The 21426-nt window shown below is 29.6% G+C and overlaps 2 protein-coding genes, 1 long non-coding RNA gene and 1 pseudogene across 4 annotated transcripts in view; 3 read left to right on the plus strand and 1 right to left on the minus strand.

The window, feature by feature from the left end:
- The first annotated feature begins 23 nt into the window (after positions 1 to 23).
- The window catches only part of LOC149881778 (uncharacterized), a 37952-nt gene continuing 16549 nt past the window's right edge, over positions 24 to 21426 (plus strand). Inside the window, exon 1 of the long non-coding RNA XR_016444785.1 lies at positions 24 to 2682. This is a non-coding gene — a long non-coding RNA (uncharacterized LOC149881778). The remainder of the gene's footprint in view (positions 2683 to 21426) is intronic.
- On the minus strand, positions 4792 to 6913 carry LOC145191372 (uncharacterized). The gene is made up of 2 exons (XM_090066857.1): positions 5319 to 6913; positions 4792 to 5248 (listed from the first exon to the last, which is right to left on the minus strand). Exon 1 carries the CDS (start codon positions 6892 to 6894, stop codon positions 5770 to 5772), a length of 1125 nt encoding a protein of 374 aa, XP_089922983.1. The 5' UTR covers positions 6895 to 6913; the 3' UTR covers positions 4792 to 5248; positions 5319 to 5769.
- LOC149881779 (uncharacterized) lies at positions 12818 to 15071 on the plus strand (annotated as a pseudogene). Its single transcript, XR_016445225.1, has 2 exons — positions 12818 to 13081; positions 13180 to 15071. The product of XR_016445225.1 is annotated as an uncharacterized LOC149881779 (transcript).
- LOC149881780 (uncharacterized) lies at positions 16844 to 18404 on the plus strand. The gene is made up of 2 exons (XM_090065987.1): positions 16844 to 17144; positions 17538 to 18404. Exon 2 carries the CDS (start codon positions 17691 to 17693, stop codon positions 18276 to 18278), a length of 588 nt encoding a protein of 195 aa, XP_089922113.1. The 5' UTR covers positions 16844 to 17144; positions 17538 to 17690; the 3' UTR covers positions 18279 to 18404.

Here is a 21426-nt window from a genome sequence, read left to right on the forward strand (position 1 = left end):
CAACAACAACAAAAAATCTTTGAACTAACATAAAATTTTTCAGATCTCTTCTTAAAAAGCATTTTGTGTTTTGCTGTTGTGACTTTTTTCTTTTTTCAGTAAGATTTCTCCATCAAAAGTGTCGAAGTGGATTCATTTCGCGTACGAAATTAAATAAAGTAAAAAAAAAAAAAATGATTGCATGAAGAATAGTTACTTCGCATTATTAACAAAATGTTGTCATCGCTATACATCTAGAGTTCCAGGCCTTAACAGTACAAGTTGATTTTAGAAGTATGACCTACCATCTTTCTACTGGTGCTAACATTACAAGCCTATTTTAAATATTTAACAAGTTTTTTTTGTTGTTGTGGTTGATACTGTAAGTTGCTGAATATATTTGAAATTAGGCCGTAACAATACAAGTTGAAATGGCTAGTAAAAAAATAGCAAGTAAACTTGTTTTTTTTTAAAATAAAAGTTTGTTTTCTTTGTTTTAACTCGATTTGTGACTTTGGTTTCCATTTATTTGTGAACTTTTAAACAATTTCATTAATGTGAGTTTTATTTGATAAATACGTCATTTGAAAAGTGATCATGTGACAAAGAAACTTTTAAAAACAAACTTAAAACTTTGTTTTCAAATTTCACTCAAAAAAGTTTTTCTTCTTCAGGCTCAACTAATAAAAAAAACCAATAAAATTTTTTATGTTTAACAGGAATTATAGCACCTGTGTATTGCATCAAATGTTATCGTTTATAGTTTAATCGTATATAATTTAACAAGCATCAGAATGCAATATCTATTTACTTAATATTTAGTAAGTATTTTAATATTTCGATAAAAATGAAATATTAAAATTCACTGAATGTTAAGTAAAAAGAGTAACTATGAAGTAGGGGAACATGGGGTAAGATGACGAATGGGGCAAGATGAAAACATATTGTTATCTTCAAAACTCCACTAAGTATAAAATCTGACTGTAGCTGAGAGGGAAGTAGATTACATCTGCTAGATTTATTTATGCTTTCTTTGTAAATATTATTTTCGGAATCAAAGATAATTATTAAAAAGGTTTTTCCTATATTAAGGAAAAAAAAAAATTCATTCACTTGTATTTGATTTATTTCATCATTACATCACCAATCAAAGGTAAGCAAGAGTTTCTCATTCACTTTGTTCAATTTGGAAGCCATGCAAGCAGTATTAAGCTATGATAACTTATTTATGTAGAGTTCTTAGTCATTTTGAAGATTAAGTAGCCTAGGGGCAAGATGAACGGGGCAAGATGACTCGTTTGTCATTTCGCCTAAGTACATGTTTTACCATAAACCTGTACAGTAATAACTTTTGTGTAGCTTAGTCATTATTACATTGCTTTATTATGCATTAAAATATTTTGTTTGACATTTGCTTTAATTTTTTGTGTTTGAATTTGCTATGAACTGATTAGTAGACTTTTTTTTGCAAAACCATATATAAATATATAGTTTAATTGTTTAAAAAATTACACAACCGTTTGTATTACATATCTTATTAACTAGAATTTATGATACCGTGTTATTTGAGAAGGTAATGGTATTATGGAATTTACTTTTTTAAAGCCGCCGTCTTGCCCCGCGTACGGGGCAAGATGATAATTTGGGGTAACTTTCGTTAATGAGTTTTTTCCAGGATATTTAAAATTTTTATATTTTTATATAGGTTTTTTTTATACATATGTGACGCATAATATTTTTTTTCCCACTTTTTGATAAAGTTTTACTTATTGAAACAGTTATTGAATAAGATATAAGTGCTTTTTAAAACGTTCGGCATCTTGCCCCATGTTCCCCTATGTCATTGGGGCGGGGTTATTTGGGCTGGGACGCTAGCTCGAAATTGTACACGCGAATGAGTAAAAAATTAAAATAAAAAATTTTTCATTTACAACATCATCTCAAATTAATATGGTAAATTAATTTCAAATCTAAAATATTCGCGTGAAAAGTTCGAAAATAAAGGTGGTTGATATTTTTGAGCGTTGGTCAGCATTTCATACTCACACGGATTTTGGTTACCTTAATTTACACATTGCCATTTTAATGCTTCTGGCCTTTTATTTAAATTTTTTTTGGCAATTTTATCTGCCGTTTTTTTGCTATTACTTAGGTGTAAAAGTTAACGTTAGGGATGAGATCGTCTTGATTAAGATTGTCTCGATTAATATTGGTCTCGATTATGGGAAACTTGCAAATAGTTGTAATGTTTAAAAGTTTAAGTAAAGGTTCCTTTTACAGAGCTGATGTTTAATTTCTTTTTTTTTTTTTTTTTTTTTGACTTTTCGATCTTCTTTCACAAGAAATTTATTAAATCGATCTTTCCTGGAGCTCTGATAAAAAATCGATTTTCTTTTGCAAAATTATTATAAGATGTTTTAAAAGTCCTTTATTGAAACTAGAGCTTATCGAGCAACAAATCTTTCCGGTGTCTCATTGGCTCAACAAGAATATATTTTTATACGTCAGCCTAAATCTTCATTCTTATGCAGTGTATTTATAATTTAGGCATTTAAATTGCTATTTTAAAAATTTTCTTTTGTTTTTTTTTGATGAAATTCAATTATGCCCAATGAGTAAAAAGTTCGTCCTCTGACGTCACCTATAACAGACACTCAAAAAAAAGAAAGAAAAAATGTTGACATGGCAACGCTTTACTTGCCGGTATGGCAACTTTTTTTTGTTAAAATGTTTATAAATATATGAAATCTTGAAAGTTTATACTTATTTTACTTAATCTGTGAAAGTAAGTTTATTGCAACACAAACAAATGTCTATTGCTTTTTTTAAATATATATAATAGGTATTTTTCAGTATTGTGTGTTAAAATCTTCCCTCGAATAATTCCTATTTTCCTGATCCAAAATTCGAGCTTTTTTCAAAGAATTTTTTTTTATAACCTTAAGCAAGTGTTCACATCCAAAGCACTAGATTTCGGCTCGAAAATTTTCGTTGAACTTAGAAAAAGTTTGAGATTTGTTTTTGCAAACTTATTCTTTTATTGCCAGTCCCCATAAAAAGATATCTTGGACCGTCAAAATAGGTGAACGCGGAGGCCAATCAAATTCAACAATTTTTAAGATTACTTATTCACCAGAAATTTATTGATTGTCGAGCTCGCAGTGTGCGCAATAGCTCTATTTTGCTGAAACAATAAATACTGATTATCTTCGACCACGAGCCATAAAAAAACTTTTCAAGGATTGTTATGTAAAGCGCTTTATTGATTCTTTCTGGTTGGCATTTCTCTTTATCTTGGGATTCAACCACTTTTAAGGAAAAAATTTTGCCGTACAAAGTATTGCATTTTTGGAGTGTAATTAACGCTAATGTAATTCCCTGGGAGTCTCAGTACCCCAAAAATTGAAATGAAATTTGGCGTCGTTAGTCATCAATAGCTGTTATCGCTGACTAACTTCTGAAAATTTAAAACAAATTCTGAAGCGATGCTCTTCAGAACCTTTAGAAGTTAATTTTTTATTGTTTTTATCCTTGTTTTTCAACAAAACTGACTTTAAAGTGGCAGAAAAAATCCGAGAAATGGAACTTTCTTCTAAAAATGGATCATTAGAATAACAAAAGATTAAAAAGCAGTAACAAAGAAATAATCTGAAGACAGTGTTGACCAAAAATTGAAGCCATTTTATAGGAACTTGTAAACAAAAATTTTACAATAACTTAATAAAAACACTGCAATAGTGTTTTTATTTAAAACGCTATTTTAGTGTAAGTGGGATGCAAAAGTAAGAAGCTTCACCCGATACCCGTTAAGTTTTATTCATCACCTTCAGTGTTATCAGAACTGAGGGAGAAAGTTTAGGAAGGATCTTGTGCCCCCCTTTCCAATAATAATTAGTCAGATCTTCCTACGATCCTGGCGTTACATAGAGCAGACAAAATAGAACCACGCCCTTATATACAACTTTCAGAGATGCTTCATAAAAGCACAGTTTTTGTAATCAGTTTTAAAATTTTTTTTCACTCCACCATGGTAATAGTTTTTTGATGATTTATGATTTTATTGTATACTCACTGTAAGTATTTACATATATTGTTGTTTTTTTTTTGTTTTGCGTATAATTCATATTCCTTACTGTAAATTGACCTTTAACCCAAATTATGTTCTCTTGAGCCTCAGCTGGTCACTTAAAAATTAGCAATTTTTTAAATAGTCAGAAACATTAAAAGTATTTTAATTTTAGGACATCTTTACATTTAATGTAGACACTAAAGGCATTTGCATGTGTGCTTGAAAGGTTTACGGCGTCTAATGCGTTCTAAATCTCATAAACTATCGTGGTGTATCTACTGTGTAAAATTATATTATAAAACAGTGTATAAAATCACAATTTATATTCAAAAAAAAAAAAATTACTATATCAACTCAAAAAGTCCAAATAATATTCATGTAATTGTAATTTGGACATTAGTGTTCAAATGCAATTCGCTCCAGTCATTTTATGGAGGTAGAACTAAAACAGAATCGAACGATCCGAGCTCTGTAAATCAAGATCTATACTTATGCACCTAATGAATTATATCTACGCCCGAAACGCTAAAATGAAACATACAAATGATTAAAATTTTACAAAGTATATGAGAAGAGCTCCTATATAGAAATAGCGCTTCTGATTCCTCATTTCTCATAAAAACAAAAAGGCCATCAAACTGGGCGATGCTCATTACTAAAATTTTTGATAACAATTTAATAATATAAAACATGAGTTATATATAGAGAAAGGTATTTTAAATTCTTCTTTGACATTCCAAAGCTTTGTTGTTTTTTGTTTGTTTTTTTTTTTTACTTTATATTTATCAAAATGTGTAAATCCACTAATGTTTTAAAAATGCCCACATGAAGATTTAGGGCGGTCTACAATTTCGCGATGATAAAAAAAACTGTTGACATCGATAAAAAAAGGTATATTGTTTTTCAGATTTAGTTTGTAATGTCTCCTCGAGCATTAGCAACAGAATTTTAATGAAAAATATTAAAGATTATCCTTTCGTCCAAAAAAAAACGAGTCTTAGATGAGGTAACATTAGTTTCGCTGCATTTTAGGTGACGCAATTTTAACTCAAAAATACATGAATCTCAAACTATTAATCTATATTTGACAAAATCCCATTATTACTATATTTATAGGTTTAGACATTTTTTAAAAAACAAGTTATTTACAGTTATTAAAATTACAGTATTTTTACAGTAATTTACAGTATTTTAAATTTACTCACGCACGTGCATCTTTTTTGCTCGCTAAAAAAAGATGCACGTGCGAGAATAAATTAAAAAAAGTAACTCACATTTGATTTGCAAGACATCAACATCACCTAACCTGCTATAAATTTAAACCAACAACTTTTTTTTTAATCATATGAGATTCATAATGCATTAAAAACCAGTTGAAGTTGAAGTCTGGGAACGAAGTAACATCATTGGAGAATTAAATACTCATTGACTATGCACTAACCACCGTTAAATTAAAGAGGGGTTTGTAAATCATTCTGCAAAGAGCATCGTCCATCTTGGCGTTAATCATAGATAAATTTTGAATTATGAATGTACCACAAAGCGAAAATCATGTATACGCAATGCATCTTGCATTTAACCCTGCATTCTTTTTTTCTTTCATCTATTGTTCTTAGCTCATTCATCCATCTTTCTTTGAGTTATGTATAAGAAATAGGAGGCGGCAACCCTATGTTAAATTTTTCTATTAGACTTACTTGTCTGTTAAACATGCTTTCAAGTCATCTTCGAGGAACTGGATATATTTGATGAAAGCATCTGATGATATCTCCTATTTTTTCGTTGATCGATTTTCGCTGCTCTAGTTTAGGTTTTAAAGAACATGATCCTGAAAAGGAGATCGGTAAAGTGGTTTGAATTCCCTGAATTGATCCATCGCCTTCAGGGCTGTTCAGAGAGGTGGAACTTGGTGAAAACTGCGAGCTGTTTAAGCTCATTGAACGAGTTAGGTTTGTTGTTGGTAATGTCAGTTTCTGAGGCAAAGAGCCTCTTCTGATGTTGGCCAAGAACCTTGACCCAGAGTATTTCGGTGCTAGTGCATCAAGATTCCCTGTCGTTTTTATATTTGGTTGACTCTTGGAACGATCTCGAAACCTCTTATTAGGTTTATCCTCTAATGAGATTAACTCTTCAATATCACTGCCGTTCTCAGGTATTGAAGTTCGGTTCTTTTTTGAGTATTCTTGTTTTCTTTGAATTAATGTTTTAATTGATCGTCGGTAAGGAAATTTATTAAAAGAAGTACCAGGATTTTTATTAAGGCTTTGAGGTGCACCAGTTTTTGGGGAAAAATACAGGTTAAAAATGGTGTTTAAGATTTTTTCTGACGTCTCTTTTTCTTTGGCGCATGACTCAACAAAAGCGCTTATAAAACTTTCTTCTTCTAAGCTTTTTGAATAATCGAGTCCTTCTTTAAAAGAAACAGCTCGATCTAAATCATTTTTATTACCCACAAGAATAATTCGTATTTCTTCATCAGAACTTTTAAGCAGTTTTATTTCACGAACTAACTTCTTGGCAGTTTCAAATGATTTTCGGTTATCCACAGCGTACACCAACACAAAAGCGTTTCCTTTTAATATTGCTAACTTTCTCATTGCTGGGAAGTCGTTTATACCAGCTGTATCAGTTAACAAGCAAACTCGTAGATAACCTTCAAATTCCACAACATGTGAGATGTGGTTTGAAACAGTAGGTGTGTACTTCTCAATAAATGTCTTATTGACAATCTGGCTGATTAGCGTCGACTTACCAACTCTATCCTCCCCTAAAAATGTTATTCTATATTCGAAAATATACGCACTTTTCCTAGCTGAGTTAGACATGATATGTAGCTGAACTTTCATCTATTAACAAGATTTTCACGCGCTCATTTCTCTTGGCATTCTCCTAAAATAAATTTCGTGCTATAATCTCCCATAAATTGTAAAAGCTTCAGTTCAATAGAAGATTTAATCCATCGGGCGATGCGCATCAGGAAAAATAATACGCAACTGGATAACACAGCTTGAACTTTATTTTTCCTAGCAATCTTAAAAAGAGTCAAATCGCAGGGGTCAAATTTGGTTAAAAAAAAAAATCACCTACCATGACCTATTATCTTTTGACGAAATCTCTTGTACGTTCGTTTTCTCAGCCCGCGTAATGGCGCATTACTGGTGTTTAAGATAATTGATCATTTAGTTGAAATCAATTCCGTTAACATAATTTGATATCGAACATTCACTATAGTGGTAGATTAATACAGAAATTTTTTTTTTGGATTTTAATTTAGAAATTGGGTCGAGAAATATTTTTTGCAATTATCAGTACAAAATTTTATCGAAAAATGTCACTTATCTAAATAGTTGTAAAGCAAACCCATTTTTTTCATTTTTTTTTTTTATATAAGTGAATTGTTAAAAAGGAAACTTTGATAAGAGCCCATTTCTTTGTTCCTTTTTTAATTTTGTTTATTCATTTTTACATATTTCAATTGAAATATGTAAAACTTGCTATATTTTGAGAAGAGTTTTTTTCGCAAAAAGATCAGAAAACATAAAGAGAGATCAGAATACATACATAATATAAATATAAAGTACATAATATAGATATAAAGAGTTCATAATATAAATATAAAATCTGAATTTCTTTTGTGCCAAGCAATTGAAAATATTCACATTTTAAATATTCATGCAAAGTATTTTGCTCAGTTAAATACTTAATTGATCTTAATTAGTGCCTTAATTCATTTGAGTGTTATTACGAACTACTCGTAATTGAATTTATGCGACATCCAACACCCAGAGTTTTTTAGAAAAACATTTGTTAAGAATGGTTTCGGGCTGGTTATTTGATAAATTCAGATTACAAATGCATAAATTTGGATTTATACGTTTGTGTATCCAAGATGTAAAAAAAAAAATCGTAAAAACTTTTTTTTATTTATTTATTAGTTTTAAGCAAACTTAAAACAAAGAATCGAATTTTTTTTTTCAGACGGGTTTTTACTCACTAGAATAAATTTTCGATGTTATTATATAAGTTTTCAAGTTCAGACGCTTAGACAGTGTAAATTTCTGCCGATAAAAATAATTTACAGTCAAGCAAATTTATAATAAATGAGCTTTATGAGTTTAAATTTTTCAATGGTGCCGACATTTAAAAAAAAATTAATCTATTTTTGTTAAAAAAAAAAGTTTTGAGTGAAAGCGGGTTAAAAGATTGAACGTCGTGTTAAATTTAACGTCATTTGTATTTTTAGTATTTATGAATGATTTTTTAAAGAGATAAATATTTTGAAATTTCTTTTTATATATTATAGAATTTTTCGCCTTATCATGCGGTATAAAAATATTTGATTTTTAACTAAAAAAAAATTTAACTCGGGTTAAACAGAGTTGTATTAAGCAAATTGTTTTAATTATTATAATATATAATATAATTAATTTTATTATGTATATCAAATATTTTATATATGTATATATATATATATATACATTGTCGTTAAAATATGTAAAAATAAAATAATGTAAAAATGAAATTTTAAAACAAGTTTCTTTTTGTTATTCATTTATTATTTTTTGTTTCTTTGCTTCTGCAAGCTTGTCAATCTCCCTGCAGTAAAAGAAGCAATTAAGTCTTTGGAGAAGCATGGAATAGTTTACAAATTATTTGATGATGTCCGTATTGAGCCTACAGATGAAAGGTATTGATAAGGGAGTAACTTATGAATGACAGCAAAAAGATCAGAAAACATAAAGAGAGATCAGAATACATACATAATTTAAATATAAAGTACATAATATAGATATAAAGAGTTCATAATATAAATATAAAATCTGAATTTCTTTTGTGCCAAGCAATTGAAAATATTCACAATTTAAATATTCATGCAAAGTATTTTGCTCAGTTAAATACTTAATTGATCTTAATTAGTGCCTTAATTCATTTGAGTGTTATTACGAACTACTCGTAATTGAATTTATGCGACATCCAACACCCTGAGTTTTTAGAAAAAAATTTATTAAGAATGGTTTCGGGCTGGTTATTTGATTAACTTAGATTAAAAATGCATAAACTTGGATTTATACGTTTGTGTATCCAAGATATAAAAAAAAAATCGTATAAATTTTTTTTTATTATTTATTAGTTTTAACCCTAAAAGGACGGGAAAAAAAAGTTACGTTAAGGACGGCTGGGGTATTAAACTACCCCAACTGAAAATATAGGTTTTTATACAAAATATGTTAAACTTTTTAAATTAAAATACGTGCTTTTTACAGAAATATTAAATTTCTAAATTTTTTTTAAAATAAAAGTGATACTTAATACAATTTATTTAAATAAAAACAAAATATATCCTCTAAATAAGGCAACTATTGCAAACAACTTTGCTATGAGCCTTGCAAACAGAATGACTACATGATGCACATTGCAGATGGGTTTTTCTGTCATGAACATGAGGACACATATAGCATTTTTTCATGTGCTGCTCTTGAATTGGTTGACCTTGATTTAATAGGTGATTTTGTGCAATTACTTGGCCAAGATTATTATTTGCAACTTTTGGTGGAAGATCATTTGCATCAAATTTTTTAATAAAACTTTTTGATAACTCTTTTAAAAATTCTCTTCTTCTATGAGAAGCCCCATTTTTATAATTTGGGTGAATTGACAAGAATAAATTCAAAGCATTGTATGCTGCAATATCCAAAATATTACAAAACATTGTAAATGGCCATCGGTTACTCTTTCGGCGACTCGAGTAGCACCTGACAACCTGGTCTAACGTGTCAACTCCACCTTTATATTTTTTGTAATCTAGAATAATACGTGGTTTTTCATTATGGTCCATAACGATGTCATTAATGTAATGGAAGGTTGATAATAATATTACTGCTTTGTTTTTCTTAGGTACATAAGAAACTATAGTAGAATCATTTTGAAAACCAAAACTGCTTGAGTAAACAGGTCGATGTAAACTGGTCAGCTGGCAAGAACTTTTTTGGTATTTCTCCTTTGTTTTTTTTAATGGTGCCAGTATATGTCATTTTACGTCCTAGCAATGCCCGTGCAAGATGAATGTTTGTAAAAAAATTATCAGCTGTTATGTGTCTACCACTTCCATTTAAGTGATCTGTTAGTTCAAGAACTACTCGCGTACCTTGTCCAATATCACGTACTCCATTTACTCTACCAATATATGGTTGCAAGTTTATGCAGTAAGAGGTTTCAGCATCACATAATATCTATATCTTCATTCCATACTTTCATGGCTTAGTAGGTATAAACATCTTAAATGGACAACGTCCTCTAAATGTAACTAGTTGCTCGTCGACAGTAAGATATGCACTTGGATTGTAGTTGCTCTTACATTAAGTAATAAACATTTCCATTATATTTCTTAAAGGTGCAAATTTGTCTTCAAAGCGTCTTTGATTTCTTGTTTCTCTCTCATCAAATCGAATGCATCGTCGCAAGTTAACAAATTGATCTCTTTGCATTGAAGCTGAAAATATTGGTATGCCATCTAATCTACTCCAAAGTTCTTTTATGCTTTGATTTTTAGAATGGAACACTCCAGCTAGGAGGAGAACTCCAATAAACTCATAAAGCTCATTTACCGTTGTGTCAACCCATCCTTCTAGTTTTATTCTACGAGCTTCAGCATTAGCATTAGTGCAGTTGACAATAATTCTAATTATTTCTGGGGTTATAAAGAGTTTAAAGGCAGTATTCACACTTTGGCCACAAACCTGAGCTGCAAACCTTGTTGGGCCAGTTGGTTGTCGAATAATATTGTGTGCACGTGGCTGAGCAGCATCTACACGTGGAAGTTTACTCCAAATTTCCTCATCATTCTTTGAGATCATATTTTGATCTAAAATGTGATTTTCCTGAACAACCTCTTCATCACTTTCATCAAATATGATAGCATCTGATTCATCGTTAGCTGTAATATTATTAGCCTTGACTGCAGCATTTCTTCTTGGGCGACTCATTATATTAATTATGTTTATTCTAAAAAATAGTTTAAGTGTTTATCAAACCAAATATGTGAAAAATATATAACAAACATTTTAGGCATTATTATTTTGTATCAATAATATAAATAATTTTGACATAAAAACAAAATATATGCAACATGAGCACACTATTGTTGTTGCAGTGATTGCATATATAAAATGAATATATGGTATAATTTACTCATAAAAAAGATAAGTAATACCCTGTACCTATTAAAAAATAACTAAAACACAAGCAAGTGTTAAACTAAACATAATTTATATAACTATTTATTGGTTCACTAACTAAAAAATGAGAAAACTTGCTTGGGGTATAAAAATACCCCAACCGTCTTTAACGTAACTAAATTTTTAACAAACAATATTATTGTCAATTGATTAGTAAAACAAAAACATTTTACACTAACAACTTCCTTAAATGATAATAAAAGATGTACTGAAGTGGCAGTTTAAATAGACAAAATTTGTTGATGTGGCAGTTAAAAATAAATTCCTCTGGGGTAGTAAAATACCCCGCCGTCCTTTAAGGGTTAAGCAAACTTAAAACAAAGAATCGAATTTTTTTTTTTCAGACGGGTTTTTACTCACTAGAATAAATTTTCGATGTTATTATATAAGTTTTCAAGTTCAAACGCTTAGACTGTAAATTTCTGCCAATAAAAATAATTTACAATCAAGCAAATTTATAATAAATGAGCTTTATGAGTTTAAATTTTTCAATGGTGCCGACATTTAAAAAAAATTGATCTATTTTTGTTAAAAAAAAAAAGCTTTGAGTGAAAGCGGGTTAAAAAATTGAACGTCATTTGTATTTTTAGTATTTATTTTATATATTATAGAATTTTTCGCCTTATGATGCGGTATAAACATATTTGATTTCTAACTAAAAAAATTTTAAATCGGGTTAAACAGAGTTGTATTGGGGTCATTCCATGCCAAATGGTGCAAATTTTAATGAGGTCCCTCATGGACCATCTCAGATTTTATTGAAATTTTTTGATTTTGTACATATATATGTTAAAAGCATGTTTTGAAAATTTTAGATCAATATCTAATATGGTTCTTGAGAAAACGCTATTTAAGTAGTGGGCTATTTTGCATAAAATTTCACTCTACAAGAAAAAAGGGTTTTTTCATCATTTTTAACAGCCAATAACTTTTGAACAAGTTAGTTTTATACTTCAATTATTATAAGATAGCAAGTGTGCTGTGGATACTTTGAAAAAAGAAAAAAATATTATTTCTGGCATCTTAACTTTTTCCATAATGGCGGGCTAAAGTTGATTTTTTTGTTTTAAGAATAAGTTTTTTTGTGCTTTTAAAGACCTTAATCTTAAAAACTAGTTACAAAGTTAATACAAATCAAATTGCCTGCTGATCTACATGTGGTGGATAAACATTTTTAAAAAAATCAGTTGATTAAAGAGCTGCATTCAAAAGTTATAGGTCTCCAAAATGAGTCAGATCGAGATTTTCGTAAAATTGATCTGTGATGCAAAGCATCTGTTACCTAAGATGGCACTTTTTTTTTTTTATAAAATTTTTTATACGCATCAATTAAAGACTGTTAATTAATAAAAACCAAAAAAATTAATGGGCGCTTATTTATAACCCCCAAAAGGTAGTCTCTAAAAGTCAGGTAAATTTTCCATAAAAAATTATTACTTTTTAAAAGTTTAGTTATTGTTTCATTTAATTCTATATTACTAGTATGTCAATCTAAAAAGTACTAATATAACCAAATAAATTGTTCTATTTTAGAACTAATTAATAATAAGTAATATGCCTGAGCTTTCTACTTGCTGTATTGGTAAAGCATTAAATGAACAGTGCTATCTATCTAATAAAAGTAAACGCTACCAAGAACTGTCTAAACTAAACCAAGAGCTTATTTCTTTGAGAAGCAAAATAAATCCCATAGATTTTATTTGTAGCTATCATGAGAAAGTTTACTTGTCGAGGTATAAGAATGAACATCGCAGGCATTGTTGTAATCCGTTGAACAAGCACGCAAAAAATGTGAAAAGTAAGTTTCAATATTTAATATCCTAATTTAATAAAAATACCTTAATAACACTAAATAAATAAAAAAAAAAATATTTAATTATTTCCGTTATTTTTTAGATTCTCTTAGAGTTATCAGTCTTTCATATGCCAAAGATTTTGGTTTAATACCTGGTCAAAAAATTTGCACTAGTTGCAGAAAAGTTCTGAATTGCAAACATAATACAAAAGAAAATGAACTCCAAGAAAAAGAAATTTATGTTGACAACCATACATTAAAAGAAGATCTTAATTCAAGTATTGCAAGTTTTGGATGCTCACCTCTAAAACTTGTTTCAAAAAAAGATAGAGTTGCATATGGAAAGCGTAAAATTGATAGCATAAGAGCTCATACACAAAAGGCTGTTGACAATGTGCTAGGTATAGAAATAGCTGCACTTTGTGAAATTGAATCACCCTCAAAAAAATGTTTGAAAAAAACAAACACAGATTTAGACAATATTATGACTAAAATTAAGTCAAAATTTGAAAAAACATTGTCAAATTCTGAAAAAATCACACTTCTTACACTCACTCCAGACAGTTGGTCAATAGAGAAAACTCAGAAGTTTTTTTTTACTTCAAAAAGATCTGTAGTACAAGCCAGAAAATTAAGTAAAAAAAGTGGAATACTATCAAAACCTTCTCCAAAATCGGGTAGAAAACTAAGCAAAGATGTAATTACAGAGGTTGTTCATTTCTATGAATGCGATGAATATTCAAGGGTTTGTCCAGGAAAAAAAGAGTTTGTTTCAGTTAAAGTAGATAGTAAAAAGCAACATATCCAAAAGCGCCTTCTACTAGTCAATATGAAAGAGCTACATATTGAGTTTAAAAAGAAATATAATTATCTTAAAGTTGGATTTTCAAAATTTTGTGAGCTAAGGCCCAAGTGGTGCATTCCTGTGGGTGGTGCTTCTGGTCTGCATGCAGTTTGTGTTTGCCAGTACCATCAAAATGTAAAGCTCCTTGTACAGAAAATTCCTGGAATTTCTGATTACAAAATCTTATTAAAATTAATGGTTTGCAGCATTGAAAATAGAGATTGTATGCTGCATAGCTGCGATAAATGTCCTGCTAAAAAGGTTTTGTTAGACTACATTGACACTTTGTTTACAGAAAAAGAAATTAGTGAAGTTAACTTTTATCAATGGCAAAAATCAAATTACCAATGTGCTTTAGTACCAGCAACTCTACCTTTAGATGAATTTATTAAAATGGTTTATGAACAGTTAGATAGTTTACGAGTGCATCATTTTATATCAAAAAGTCAAGCCACTTACTACCAACATTTGAAAACTAATTTAAAAGAAAATCAAGCTTTGGTTCTTCTTGACTTTGCAGAAAACTATAGTTTTCTAATACAGGATGCAGTCCAAGGTTTTCACTGGAATAACAGCTAAGCAACTGTGCACCCCTTTGTTGCGTATTTTATAAAAGATGGAAAACTTGATAGTCAAAGTTATTGTGTTATATCAGATCATCTGAAACATGGAACAGATGCTGTTCATTGCTTTATCGGTAATGTTATTGATAAACTTAAACAATTACAAACATTTGAACACATTATCTATTTTAGTGATGGAGCTGCATCACAATATAAAAATTACAAAAATCTTATCAACTTATGCTACCATAAACACGATTTTGACATGACTGCAGAGTGGCACTTTTTTGCAACATCGCATGGTAAAAGCCCTTGTGATGGTGTTGGTGGAACAGTGAAACGTCTTGTTGCACGAGCCAGTCTACAATCACTAAACGATCCTATTGACACACCAAGCAAAATGTACAGCTGGTGTGTTCAACACGTCAAAGGAATATCTTTTTTTTTTGTTGACAAAGTTTCAATAGAAACACATACTACAAACTTCAATTTGGAAGAGAGATATCGTTCTTGTTCGACAATACCTGGGACACGAAACCACCACAGTTTTATCCCAATGTCACTTACCTCAATAAAAATAAGAAGAGTCTCATTTGATATCATTTGCACTAATGTGGATTTTTCTACTTGCAGAATTTAGAATTCAGAAGATTTTATAGTATTGACTTAAAAGAAATCAATGAGATTATTTTATTATTTGAGAAATTTAACTCTTTGTAAATTTTATTATTTTTGTTTATTTTCTTAAAAACATTTTGTTTGTTTTTCATTAAAAAAATTATTGTATTATAAAGAGGGGAGGGGACAGAGGGGAGGGGACTTTATCTATTGGGATTTAAAAGTTCTTTATCTAAAGGGATTAAAAGGCTTTAAGCATTGATATTTTTTAATTGATATTTCATAATAAGTAACATTATATAATTCAATGCATTTATTTATTATGTCAATTTTAGAATTTTATGGAAAATTTACCTGACTTTTAGAGACTACCTTTTGGGGGTTATAAATAAGCGCCCATTAATTTTTTTGGTTTTTATTAATTAACAGTCTTTAATTGATGCGTATAAAAAATTTTATAAAAAAAAAAAAGTGCCATCTTAGGTAACAGATGCTTTGCATCACAGATCAATTTTACGAAAATCTCGATCTGACTCATTTTGGAGACCTATAACTTTTGAATGCAGCTCTTTAATCAACTGATTTTTTTAAAAATGTTTATCCACCACATGTAGATCAGCAGGCAATTTGATTTGTATTAACTTTGTAACTAGTTTTTAAGATTAAGGTCTTTAAAAGCACAAAAAAACTTATTCTTAAAACAAAAAAATCAACTTTAGCCCGCCATTATGGAAAAAGTTAAGATGCCAGAAATAATATTTTTTTCTTTTTTCAAAGTATCCACAGCACACTTGCTATCTTATAATAATTGAAGTATAAAACTAACTTGTTCAAAAGTTATTGGCTGTTAAAAATGATGAAAAAACCCTTTTTTCTTGTAGAGTGAAATTTTATGCAAAATAGCCCACTACTTAAATAGCGTTTTCTCAAGAACCATATTAGATATTGATCTAAAATTTTCAAAACATGCTTTTAACATATATATGTACAAAATCAAAAAATTTCAATAAAATCTGAGATGGTCCATAAGGGACCTTTGCACCACTTGGCATGGAATGACCCATTGAGCAAATTATTTTAATTATCATTAATTAAAATAATTTGCTCCATAATATATATATATATATATATATATATATATATATATATATATATATATATATATATATGTGTATATATATATATTATTCGCTATCTGATTTCCCATTTTCGTAAATAAAAATTCTCAGCGCTGAACATAAAATGTAATTTGTAGTAAAAACTCTGCTTGAAGATGATCCAATTTTCAGAATTAAATTTGCTTATTCCGGAAAAAAAAGAACTGAATTAAAAAGATTTCATACTTATTAATCTAATTTAATAACATATCAATTCCTTGTATAAATATGAGTCAGCCACGTTAGCTAACATTTTAAAAAATAATTACTCTATCTCATTCAATAATGAAAGATGCATACTATGGGAAACAAAAAAACAAGGAATTTCACTGACCAGCAACTCAATGTTGCAGTTTCACATATAATATATGGCAACCTATCATTATATAAAGCATCATATATGTTTGGCATTTCAAATGGAACTTTATTGTTCAGGATAAAGAACACCGCAAGCTCTATTGGTACTGGCACAGTCACTAGGCACCGCTGATTCGATTCGTAAAATCCGCAAAAAGCCAATCCGACTTATTTTGCGGATTAAAACAGTCAGTTCGTAAAAATTTTTCGGATTAACAATCCGAAAACTAATTTACGAACCACTAGCGAATTTTTTTTTTGCGGATTCTCTTTGCTGTTCGGATTATTAATCCGAAAAACTTTTACGAATCAATTTAACTTTAATTCGCTTAGCGAATTATACGAATCGCGTTCCGTTCGCGTCACCATTAAATGGTGTGGTTCAAAAAAATTACATTTTTATTATATGCGCGTCCTATAAATAGTGGATTTCTTTTTTATTTTCAATCAGTCCTATTTGGAAATCTTAACCTACAACAATTCGTTCAACAGATCAAGTCTACTATTCTTTACTTACATTTATTACGGTAAGCCATTATTATCTTATCTTGATTTAAAAGTTAAGAATATTTCAAGCTAAATTTTTGCGGTTTTTTTTTTTTTTTTGTGGATCAAATTCCTTTGCGAATTATTTCGCTTTGCGGATTGCTTCAATTAGTGGATTGGTCCTATAAAATTTATATTGTTATGTTTCTTCTACTTAAATATTAGTAGAAATAAAAATAGAGATAAAAACTAGTTTGAAAAGTTGTTACGTTCATTTCAACAATTAAGGCAAATAACCTTTAAATAATTAGTTCTTTTATTGAAAGCTTTATGCATGCCTCAAAAATATCATTTTTTATTAAGACAAATATAAAGGAAAAACTCAATCTGATTTATTCCATTTTTATGTTATTTCATTTTTTTCTTCTTTTCAGATGCCTAAGCTATCTAATATTTGAGAATTCTTCAACAAGGTGGAGGAAAACAAGGCAAAATATAAGGCCTGTGTCAAGCCAAAAACCGAGGTGTCATTAGAGCTTGCTCACTAATTCAATAAAGATCTAAACAAAAGATTCGAAGGGGAGTTGATGAATATTGAATTCTCTATTGCTCATTTTTTAAATCCTAACAGGAAGAGCATGTGCTTTGTGGATGAGGGGGGAAAATTTGAAGTAGTCAAAACTGCAGGAAAGAAAGCTATGAAAGAACTGTCAAGAAAAGAAATTTTGGCCAGCCAAAGCACTCCTTCCCCTTCAATGTTGGATGATGAAGATGATGAAGACTTTGATTTCACTGAACAACTGAGGAAGAAAGTGTTTGGTGCAGGTTACATTAATCCTGGAGGTGAAACAAGCACCAAGAAAGCCATTTCTGCTGAAATTGAGGGGTATTTGAATTCAAAACCAGTTCTAGCAAATACAAATGTACTGGAATTCTGGAAACAAAACCAGTATATTTACCCAATAATGTCAAGGCTGGCCAGAAAAAATCTCTGTATACCTGCTGCATCATCAACATCTGAAAGAGTTTTCTCAACAGCAGGGAATATATACAGCTCTAGAAGAACCAATCTTTCAATCTCAAAGGTTGAGATGTTGGTATATATGAAAGAAAACACTAAGCAACTCAGTAAAATTCAAGACATTGTGTGGCCAGGAAATGAATTTGGAAAATGATTAACTTTCAGTGTGATTTTGACTTTTTTTTATTTCTTAACAAGGAAATCATTTCGTTTCATTGTATATTTGAATATTATAAATAAATAAAAATGAATCTTATTTCAAAAGGATTTTTTATTCTGAACCCGTATAAATCCGTAAAAATAATTTCGGTTCGGATTCCAATTCGAAAAAAGTTTTTCGAATTGCAATCCGATCCGAAAGTATCGAATCGGATTGCAATCCGAAAAAAAAATCCGAAAAAATTTTAACGAATTTTTTTCCGATAAATTATTTTCGGATCAAATCAATCCGTAAGTAATTTGAACCGTTTAGCATAGTTAATTCGGTGCACAATCCGCAAACCGATAAACAGTAACGAATCGGCGGTCTCTAACAGTCACCATCTTAAATTCTTTCACTGAATTTATAATTAATTGAAATGACCTACTAAACATACCGATTGGGGTTTTGCAAGAACCCGCAAACAAGTACTTTGAACCTGTGGCTAGTTATTTACAACATTCGAAACATACCAATTTATTTACGAACGGTAAACCAGGCAAAGCTTGATCTACTCATGTAGTTTAAGGCCAGTCTCCGTAAATTTCGGATTTGTTTCATTTATCTGTGGGTGACGTAAAATTGTGCCGTTCAGATCCCGCGGGAAACGTTTATAATAAAGCGGTGACTAAAAAAAGTCCGACAAGACTTTTTCTAATTTTTTGAGTAGGGGAAAGGTGCCTATGATGGCATACTTAACTTTAACGTTTCTCTGAGTCATTACCTGAAAACTTAAAAAATAATTTTTGACATAGGTGTATTCCCTCTAGCATGCAGAATAATAATGAACCTCAGAATTTTTACTATTTTGCTTTTTTATAAGAATATACCATTAAAAAAAAAATATACAAGTATGCCATCATAGGCAACTAACTGCTCCTATGATGGCACACTTTAAAGAAATTAGGCAAACAAGATTTTTTTTGTTTTTTATTAATGGAAACACAACTTATCAAAAAAAGAAAATCAAAAATAAATATTTGGTCTACAAGCATAGTTCACATATAAATTTTTTTCTACTTCTCTTTATGCCTGCACATAAGCAATGATACCAAGATCTACATTTTTGACAACAAATCCATGGTTCTTTAGAGCAAGACAGCAAATAAAGTTCATAACAATACAAAAATGCTGTATCAGAATCGAAACCCATTACATTATTACTTCCTTTAATCTGCTCACTGCAGTATTTTTCTTCAACATTCTTCAACTTTCTTCTTGTTTTTCTAACAAATTTTTCCTTTTCTTTGTTATCTTTTTCTTTTCCCTTATTTTTTAATTCTTGGATATCCGGTGTGGTATTCAGAGGTCCAGTTTTTCCACGTTTTCATGCCCTTTTCAATTCAATTTTAGGGATTGCTAAAGGCACTGGACACAACTTGTATACTAGATCTTATCCTTTCGTTGAAACAGAAGATCCAATGCATTTGGAAGCTTCTGATGGGGGAGATCTCATTTCCAAATGTGTTGGTTTCTCAAACTCTTGTGTTTCATCTTTTTGTTAGCCTGATCACCTTTTTATGCGCATTAAAATTTATTTCAGGCATTTTTTTCAACTCATTTTGCAGACTTTCCTATGATGGCAACTTCTCAGTATGCCATCATAGGAAAGAGTCACCATATTTATTAAAACAAGCTGTGTCTACCTTATTCTACACATAGCATTAAAATAAGTATTCTAATAAATGTACAAAGCCTGCAGATGAAATGCATGAAAATTTTACTTCTGTATGATGAATAATAAAATTGTAATCCTAAATATATGAGGGCATTAAAACTACAACATCACATGCGTAAATTTATGTTTGTTGATTACAAAAGCATTATTTACGACAGAAGGACGTATTTTAAAAAGAAGTAATGAATTACTAATATACACATGTTGGTCTAATCACTTATACACCAAAACTAATATTTTTGGAAATATGACCAGTATGCCATCATAGGCGCTATGCCATCATGGGCACCTTTCCCCTATATATTATGAGTTCATAACATGTTATGAATTAGTATATAATATAATGATTTATAACAAACCACATTATTTATTATTCAAATCTTGAATACTTATTATTTGCAGTAGATTTTTTAAATTGGATGTAAATTGTGTTAGTGTATTTTACAAAATTAGTGCTCAATGTTCAGAACAGAACATAGAAAATAGAAAGTGCTCAATGTTCTTAAAGAACAAGAAAATAGAAAGATTTCTTGACGATTCTGAAAAAAGAGAAACTGGCAGCGTATATATATATATATATATATATATATATATATATATATATATATATATATATATATATATATATATATATATATATATATATATATATATATATATATATAATATCTAAACAATATCTAGATAATCTATATAACATCTAAACAAACAAAAAATCAAGAAATCAATTAACTGGATAATTATTGTTAAAACAAAATGAATAAAAAATTATGATAATTAAATAATGATAATCAATACAAATCAAATCCTATTTAACAAAAATTAATTACTAGAATTTAAACTATTAATCCAATAATATCACAAAGGATGTTTTCAAAACCAATCGCAAAGGTTTTTCCAATTCATTTTGACGTATATAAACATTCGACAATTACCATAATCTTTAAACTTATTTAGCTGTTTTTAATGAAAATTACTTGTTAATTCAACTAATGTCCATGCATTTGTTGTCATTGATTTATCATGTAGGGTAAAGGAAGGTATGTTCGTGATATATGTAATTTCGTGATATTTCGCTCGGCATTTGTAGCGAACATACCTATTAGTCAAAAACATCGAAATTGCGTCAAATGGTACCCCGGGGTACTACTGTCGATTCACAAATAGTCGTTAGGTGCGTGTGATACGTCAATTGTTTACTATCAGTTTGTACATTCTTTAGCATTATTTAACGTGCGTTCAGCACATTTGTTTGGAGTACTTGTCCAACATTTTTATTTCCAGACTTGTGTTTTAAGGTAAGTAAATTATTTTTATTAATTATTAAACTAGAAAAGATGCTTGATTTAATGGTAAAACTTTTGTTTTTTTATTAACTTCCTATAAATTATGATTCCTTATCGCAGTTACACATTTTCTTAACGT

Source organism: Hydra viridissima, unplaced genomic scaffold, assembly GCF_058129835.1.
Source record: "Hydra viridissima isolate aposymbiotic clone 2 unplaced genomic scaffold, HvirCarnegie_v1 scaffold_11, whole genome shotgun sequence".
Lineage (NCBI taxonomy): Eukaryota > Metazoa > Cnidaria > Hydrozoa > Anthoathecata > Hydridae > Hydra > Hydra viridissima.